Source organism: Sphaeramia orbicularis, chromosome 21, assembly GCF_902148855.1.
Source record: "Sphaeramia orbicularis chromosome 21, fSphaOr1.1, whole genome shotgun sequence".
NCBI lineage: Eukaryota > Metazoa > Chordata > Actinopteri > Kurtiformes > Apogonidae > Sphaeramia > Sphaeramia orbicularis.
The window spans coordinates 20,789,357-20,798,548 of NC_043977.1; the positions used below are offsets into that span (position 1 = coordinate 20,789,357).

General features: G+C 37.4%; 1 protein-coding gene across 1 annotated transcript in view; it reads left to right on the forward strand.

Moving 5' to 3' along the window:
* kcnj3a (potassium inwardly rectifying channel subfamily J member 3a) overlaps nucleotides 1–6,239 on the forward strand; it is a 40,954-nt gene extending 34,715 nt beyond the window's left edge. The window contains exon 3 of the mRNA XM_030125612.1: nucleotides 4,380–6,239. Coding sequence (XP_029981472.1) covers nucleotides 4,380–4,975 — 596 coding nt within the window. The 3' untranslated portion in view covers nucleotides 4,976–6,239. The remainder of the gene's footprint in view (nucleotides 1–4,379) is intronic.
* The last annotated feature ends 2,953 nt before the right edge of the window (nucleotides 6,240–9,192 follow it).

The following is a 9,192-nucleotide window of genomic DNA, read 5'->3' on the forward strand; positions in this document are numbered from 1 at the left end:
ACAACCTCACTGCACTTTTAATTATTTCCGAGTTCAAAATGCTCATCATTTTATTTACAAACTGAAAATCAATTTTTTTTTTTCTGTGGGCAGATGCCTCTGTAGTAAACTAAGCACTCATTTAAACAGTTTTGTTTGCAAAATTGTTTTCTTTGTGATCTGAAATTAGGATGAATCCTGATGACTAAAGTGTAGTCTACTCTTATGGAGCAGTGCCAAGTACTGTATGTGATTAAATCAAAGCAAAGCTATGGAAGACGAGAGTTATGAAAGCATTTTTTTTATTTGACAGGTAGCGACTTGACATAAAGAAATTGTAGAGAGACAGAAAATGGCATGAAACAAAGATAAGTTAAGGTACAATAAGATAAACGTTTCATCTCCTCAGAGAAATTCAGTTCACCAGTATTTTAATACATAATAAAACGGCACAGTCAGAGATTGCAAACCTTTACTATTGGCATTTGCAGTCATGAACACTAACGATGTCTTAAATTTCAACACGATAAAATCGTACCGTTGTAAATTTCAACATAATAAAACCGTACCGTATTAAATTTCAACATAATAAAACCGTACCGTCCTAAGTTTCAACATGATAAAACTGTACCGTCGTAAATTTCAACGTGATCAAACCGTACCATCTTAAATTTCAACATGATCAAACCATACCGCCTTAAATTTCAGCATGATAATACCATACTGTCTTAAATTTCAACATGATCAAACCGTACCGATAAAACCATACCATCTTAAATTTCAACATGATCAAACCGTACCGTCTTAAATTTCAGCATGATAAAATTGTACTGTCCTAAATTTCAACATAATAAAACTGTACCGTCTTAAATTTCAGCATGATCAAGCCATACCATCTTAAATTTCAACATGATCAAACCGCACCGTCTTAAATTTCAGTATGATAAAACCGTGCCATCCTAAATTTCAACATGATAAAACCGTACTGTCTTAAATTTCAATATGATAAAACCGTACCAGCTTAAATTTCAACATATTAAAACTGTACAGTCTTAAATTTCAACATGATAAACTGTGCCATCTTAAATTTCAACATGATAAAACCATATGCAAGACTGGACATAAAAATTGCTATGTTTATTATCACATACATTTAATTGTTAGTAACAAGTTTCTGATTTCATTATTACCTTCACTGTCTATTATTACTCTTAGTAACACGTGGAGCTATATATAAATATATATATATATATATATATATATATATATATATATATATATATATGTGTGTGTGTGTGTGTGTGTGTGTGTGTGTGTGTGTTCCATACACAACTCCCATATCTCATTCCTAGAATATGATCCAAAACACTATGAAACAAACTATATGTAAATCACATACTATTGAAGTAAATATAATAGTATAGTATGCAAGCTCCAGACACTTTGCCAGCATAAATATCCCACAGCACAATGCAGTTGTGGCGACAATGCACAATGACAGATGGTGAACACAGCCCAGTAACTGGTAGTGTGTTGAATGTGTATGTGTGTAACACATAACACACAGAGCAGCATAGTCTGTAGTATCACACCAATGTCAGTACATGCCTGTACAGTCCATAGTATTACACAGAGGCAGCCAGCGCATAATGTTACACAGATGTTGATATGGTACACACATGCCGGTAGAGGTGAGGTGGGCTGGTTACCAAGGTTACGCGCACCCAACTGGCAAGGAAGGCTTCGGGAAGTGGCATGTCTTCACACCCTGTGCAATGCATCTGGAAGGATACAGTCTGAGATTCAGGATTCAAGGCTTTTATTTGTCACGTGTACATGATATGAACAGTGAAATGCAAGAACTGTCCATAAGTCTGTGTAATAAAAATTAAACAAACCTACAAAAACTTACTTTTAAGGAATGAAGTCATATAAATATATATAAAAATAATAAATTAACTATTCTATATTACATTGATTTGCGTGGATTTTGTGCATGTGGTTCATAGAATGGGATTTCTGATGGACCAAATGACTCAAAATCTGTTATTGTTATGGTCAAAACTAACATCAGATCTCGAAATTAAATGGAAATATGTTCTCAGTTCTAGATCATCCTCTGGATCAGGAAGAAATTTTCATGTAGATAGAGTTTGTTATGCAGCATGTGTGTGATTTTTTTTCTTCAGAGCAATAACTACACATTTTCTGAGTGCAATAACAAAAAAAATATCAAAAGTCCAGATGGTGAGAAATTCTTAGAACATTTTGGAATCCAGATCTAGCCCATAAAGACCCAAACATCCACCACTGACCAAAACCATCTACTGATGTAGCTGTTTAATACCTGTCGATCCACTAATCCTATCAATACAAGTAAATAATTGGTGTAAAATACAGTTTACCATCTTTTCATGGTCATCAGATATGGCCCATTTGGACGTTCAGAGGCTCCGTCGTGAACGTGGAAACACTGTCATCTTCTACAACATTGATTCACCAGTAAAACCCATGGAGTTGGATCAATGACAGTGGATGGAGACACTGGGTTTATGTTCAGTTAATGATAGATTTTGTTGAACAGTCACTTTTTCTTCATTTTTTTCTGTTTCTGATTTAATAACCCTCAACTTTAATCTGAGCTTTAATGAACATCAATATGATCAGTGAATTAAATATGGGAAAATAGCTGATTTTCTTTGAAAAAACACAAAATATAGAGGATAATATTATAATAAATAGTGATAAATCACTGAAGAAAGGTTAAATAGAAAGAAAAAATAATTTTTGAACTGATACAAATGTAGCACTGGGTCTTTATGGGCTAGATCAGGATCTGGATCATATTCTAGGAATGAGATATGGGACATTGATACACATACAGAATCATGTGTGAAGCTAATAATGAAATCAGTAAGTTGTTATTTTTAATTAAATGCATGTCATAATAAACTTAGTTATTTTTAGTTGTCATAGTAAAAGTAACAATGTCCAGTTTAAATGTCTAAAACTTCTGGTTATAATTTATCGACCGAGGTCAATCTCTATAAATAAACCTTATAACTCAGTGGTTCCCAACCTTTTTTTGGCTCGTGACCCCATTTAAACATCACAAATTTCTGGCGACCCCAGACATTCAAAACGGAGACATTTTTTTGGCTAAAATTAATTGTTGTTTTTGATCATGTAATAGTTGCTATAATATGTTGCAAATAAAGGTTAATTTTAGACGACATATAGTCTATATAGGGTGACACGGTGGTGCAGTGGTTAGCACTCGTGCCTCACAGCAAGAAGGTCCTGGGTTCGATTCCAACACCAGTCGACGGGGGGTGGGACCTTTCTGTGTGGAGTTTGCATGTTCTCCCCATGTCTGCGTGGGTTCTCTCCGGGTACTCCGGCTTCCTCCCACCATCCAAAGACATGCACTGATAGGTTATTTGGTTAATCTAAATTGCCCATAGGTGTGAATGTGAGAGTGATTGTTTGTCTCTATATGTTCAGCCCTGCGATGAACTGGCGACTTGTCCAGGGTGTACCCCGCCTTCGCCCCATGTAGCTGGGATAGTCTCCAAGCGACCCCCGTGACCCTAGTGAGGATAAAGCGGGCTCAGAAAATGAATGAATGAATAGTCTATTGTTATGGACGGAGGCAGTAAATCCAGGTGTAGATTACTGCACAAAGTGAGAATTTTCTTTTCCTTGGTCAGGATATGTACAGTCAGTCCAGCTTGGATTTACAAGGCTGACAATTAATACTGAACAAACAATAACTCAAACTATGAATTATGAAAGAGCTGCAGCATCTGAAACTGACCACAATGAACATTTGAAAGATAAACAGTACCACAGTGCTTCAGTTTCAGCTTCAGAGTTTGTCATGTCTTTTACGTATCGGGATTGTCTCTGTCAACTCACCATATATTTTTTTATTAGTGAGTTTTTATTTTTATCAATTACTAGAAATTTCAGGCAACCCCATTTGAATTCCATGTGACCCCACATGGAATTCGGACCCCAAGGTTGAAAAACACTGCTCTATCTGCAGCTCTCTCCCTTTTGTCCTAATTATAGACAGATATATGGAAATGGACCACACAACATCATTTCCTCCTGCTGAGTAAATATGAAGTCAAATCCTGTGGTTCTGGGATGTGAGTCTGTGCAGTAGAGATATGAGGATGTTATGTCCTTCACCCTGTTTGACATCACATTAAATTACAAACTAAACATATATTTTTTTATTATGAAGTTTTTATTTTAATCAATTACTAGAAATTTCAGATAACCCCCTTTGAATTCCAGGGGACCCCACGTAGGATCCCGACCCCAAGGTTGAAAAACACTGTTATAATTCCTCCTGTTAATGGTCTGTTATGCGTTTCCTTCCCCTTTTCCAGGGATGACCTGCCAAGCGAGGACATCTTACACCGAGGACGAGGTTCTGTGGGGACACCGCTTCTTTCCAGTTATTTCTTTGGAGGAAGGCTTCTTTAAGGTGGACTACTCTCAGTTCCATGCCACATTTGAGGTGCCCACCCCTCCATACAGTGTGAAGGAACAGGAGGAGGCGCTGCTCCTCTCCTCCCCGCTTATGGCTCCATCCCTGTGCAACAGCGGGGAGAAGAACAGCTCCCTGGACTGCCTTGAGACCCTGGAGGACAATGACAGCACTACCAAGCTGCCCACCAAGCTCCAGAAGATCACAGGGCGGGACGGTCTGCCCAAGAAGCTACTAAGGATGAGCTCCACCACTTCAGAGATGACTTACAGCTTTGGAGATCTGCCAATGAAGCTGCAGCGAATCAGCTCTGTTCCTGGGGTGTCTGATGATAAGCAGGCTGGTAAGGCCTCCAAGATCAGCACCGAGCCCATCAGTAAGTCAGTGGCAGACTTACCTCCCAAGCTGCAGCGACTGGCTGGGGGAGGAGGCGGCAGGATGGACGGACACCTGCCGCCTAAACTTAGAAAGATGAATTCAGATCGATTTACATAAAGCAGGCAACATACTTTAACTCATGCCATCCACTTTTATTTCCCTACCTGAAGTCCTTGTACTATTCCTTATTTATTAATGGACAATATTCTTATATTTAAAGAAATGTAGAATATGTGCACAAATACCTTATATAAAGTAGGGTGATGGAATTGAGCACATTTGTCCCTGGATGTAAGTGTACATGCTATGACGAAAGACCTCTGATTTTTTTTAGGATGATGTACAATTAGCACAATCTGGCATGTAAGAAACAGCGCATGTAGAACAGAATCTCAATAATTTCCGGCATGACATTTATTGATATTTTATTTTACAAAAACAATTCCATTAGTGAATTTACTGACAGTGAAAAATTGCACAAAGCCATATGATTTACGATGTGGAAAAACCTACATTACATGGTTCTAATTTGTGGTGACGAAAGGCACACACATTTGTTTTGAGTTGATTGCTTTTGTTGTTTAATGTAAAATTGTGGCAATGTTATGTTAATTGCATGCTCCTCTTATTGACTTAGCTATACAAAGGTAATAGACAAAGATGTTTAGCCTTAACTATATTACCTTGTTTCCATTCTCATGTTTGTTCACAGCTGTATTTTTGGTATTTCATATATTGACTATTTTACCATGTGCGATTTTATGAATTTATTAGTTCAAATTAGATCAAATAGAAAATTATGTTGCAAGATGATGTATTTTACTTCTAAAAAATGCATCATCTGCATCATATGACCTGTCAGAACTGGGCACAATGTTACGCAATTTTCACTTGCTTATTAAAGTAACACTTAAGTTGAACGATTCAATACTTGTACTTGAGAAGCACAAAGCAATCGTTATATAATACCCTGTGATATTAGAAAGCATTTATGGGCATTTATCATAAATTAACTGCTTAAGGCAGTAGCTCAGTACTGTGCAATCGTTTTGTTTCATTATGTAACTAGATCAACTTATTCTGCAGTAGGCCTGTTCGGTTATACTAGACACCCCATTAGAGTTTCAACTTAGGTGTTACTGGTTAGATTTAGAGGCGGGCCTGTAAGGAAACCATAGCCTTTGTCTTAAGGGCCCATATTCTCACTCCTCTGTGATGAAAGCAATAATATTGTAATGACTATAATCTTTATATAGCCACAGGGTCTACCACAGCCCCATCGTTCTGTTTACTGAACCCATGCCATGAAATCTGGTTACTCTAAATGCATCAAAGACATTGTATGATACCCAATCTTTTCGGGAATAAAGATCTAACAGAACTGTTTAGCATCTTGCTATTTTACCTAAATGTAATGCATGCTTTCCTTGTTGGAATCACTCTGAATACACGTTTTACAGGGGGTGATCAAAACAATAGAGGACCATTAAACACGATTACCTCACTGTAAAGAGCTAGCATGAATCTGTGCATCTGCAAACAAATTATTGGACTGATCATGTTAAATTATGTGCAATTCTTTCCACGGCTTCACTCTATTTATTCAGCTTGTCATGTACTTGCAGCAATTCATTCATTACAGGTGCAATCAGTCCATGTAAATACAGTTGCGGAAAAAATTATTAGACCATCAAAAGTCATCAGAAACAATGGTTATGCAATCAAGTACTAACTCCTGTGTGTATCATGTGATTAAAACAGACAGAAAAGAAAACATGGAATCCCTAAAAGCACTGTTTTTATCAGTACAATGCCATAGCTATTGATGTAAGAACTTCAATGATTTTGGTTATTATCAAGAAAACCACAAGAAATGACTAGATATCAGCTCTGAAATTAAACTCTTATGAGCTATTTTTGTTGTTATCATTATATTTGTCCCAACAAATGTACCTTTAGTTGTACCAGGCATTAAAATGAACAAGAAATTGATGAAAACAAGAGTGGTCTAATAATTTTTTCCGCAACTGTAGTTATCTTCAAGGAATCCGTTTTTTCCAAATCACATGTAGAGAAAGTAGTGACGAAAAGCCACGTTTAAGATGCCACGTGGGGATCTTTTCTAGGCTGATTTTTGACATGTGCTCTTGTAGATAACTGGACCAAAACCCTGTCAAAAATCTCAGGGGCAGAGATACAGATGATTGTATCTTTTTGGAGTCAGTGGTCCAGATTTTTCAGAAACAAAACATTCACGACGGAGTGCTCATGCTATTTTTGTAAACTTATCTTGCCTTATTGACAGCACATGCAGGGTTGCAAATTGATGTGATCTATTTCTAAATCTGGACCAAAACTGTGTCAGATAAAGGATCCCACATCGACACAGAGCCAGTGTCACTGCAAGAAGTCTTTTCTTCTGGCGTTCTCGTTGTTTTGATCATACCCTGTGTTATCACTGCTGCTGTTCATATTTCACAGGACACTTTTTTGTTGCTGTCAAAACGCTGTGTAAATAATAACTGTGTTTCAAGAGATACCTTAAAGGACTTGTGGAGATAAAGTCAGTGCCATGACTGTAGGTATCAAAAGCAGTTGGGTTAATTCTGTCTTTATCCTGAGATAACCCTTTCTTTTGAATCTCTTAAATAAACCCATGGGATGGATCAGAATATCACAAGTGCTGATGGCATCATCCTCTGAATCCCTTTAGGCCACCTTAAATAAGGGCTTTCTCTGCCAGATAATTGCCCCTTATCACTAAGAAGATCTTTGCCATAGATGTCACTTTGTCTTTTTTTTTTTTTTTTTTGACACTGAAAGAGTGGTGTCTCTTCAGTATCATATCTACTCATTAATGCGTCTCTGTTTTCATGCTGTAATAATTGACTCGAGTAGATTTAATGTGGGAGGACTGTAGTAGAAAAGTTCAAATCTCGTTCCAGGAAATGTTAAAATCTTAAAGATCTGTTTTGATAATTTCCATCATAGTTTTTTTTTTATTTTTATTTTTTCTGGCACAGCATCTCCTATGTCCAAGCTTTATGGGGAAGCAAAATAGTGTGAAGTCAGAGCTCCATGGATACTTGCAGAACAAAGAATAATTAATTGTGAGACATGCCTCAGCTTGTTGCCTTCATCAGGGTACTAATGGAGCTGATGAAACATGTTGGTCTCACTATAGTGGGTCTTCATATTAGTGCAGTTCTTTAAATTAGACCTCAGAAATCTGCTGCTGACTACAAGCCAAAACAAATGCAATTTTCCACTGAGACTGCAGAATTTTCATTTTTTCCTTCACAATTTATATTGAATCCAAATGTGGGTCTTAAATGCCTTCCAATTAGGCCTATTCCCAGGAAACTGTTTCCCCTACGTAGAAATTTGCAAATATAATCCTCCCGTTTAAACAGACAATAGGGATGAAACTTCATTGAACATTCATAGTTAAATATGGCATGCTGACTTGCTGTTTGCACACTTCTCTATTTCTCACAAAACATCGCTGTGTGTCAGTGTCAAGATGGGATGGTGCGTGACGCATCACATATGAGGAATGGTGCAACACAAGACCAAACTGTTCTTGGCTTTGCACTGCTTGGCGTGCTCTGAAACTAGAAGGAATGTCCTTGTGTAATGTCACAGTCCTGATGTTTCAAATGTGTTTTATCATGCCTGTGAATATACGTACATTATTCAAGTGTCAAAAGGTTAGAATCATATAAATGTAACCTTGTTGAAATACCCGTTTTAGACTGAGCTTAACACGGACAAATATTTGTGCAAAAACGTACATTTTTAGGCCACCATAGTTTTTATTGGAAAAAAGGACTGTGTAAACCAAACATCTACCGGAGTGCTTTTACAGTTGATCTCCTTGATATAACCAGATTAGTTTTTCTTCCTCTAGAATGTGAATCAACTTTTCAAGGCTTCTGTAGTGATTTCCAATTCATTTTTATTGCATCCACTACAGAGTTCATGACTCATGAATTCTGGGTGTGATTTACTAAAGGACTGGCTCGGGAAGCTTAGCGCCTGCTGTGCCCCAAGGCGATCATGATGGTTAGATAATACCTGCTCCGTGAAACAAATATGAGGGTGGTATAACTGTTTGTTGTTCAACGTGCCTTCTGACACTGGACATAAACTCAGGCCAAATCACACGAGAGGCCCACAACTTCTGGGAGCCGACTGTGGAAAGTCTCATGGAATTGTTTAGCAGAGAGTCGCACAAAAGTATGGTTTAGTTGCAACCAGTGGCGGATGCTTGTCTTTCAGAGAGGGGAAGCTCATTGTCGGCTTACATAAAAAAAAAAAAAGTCAAGTTGTTT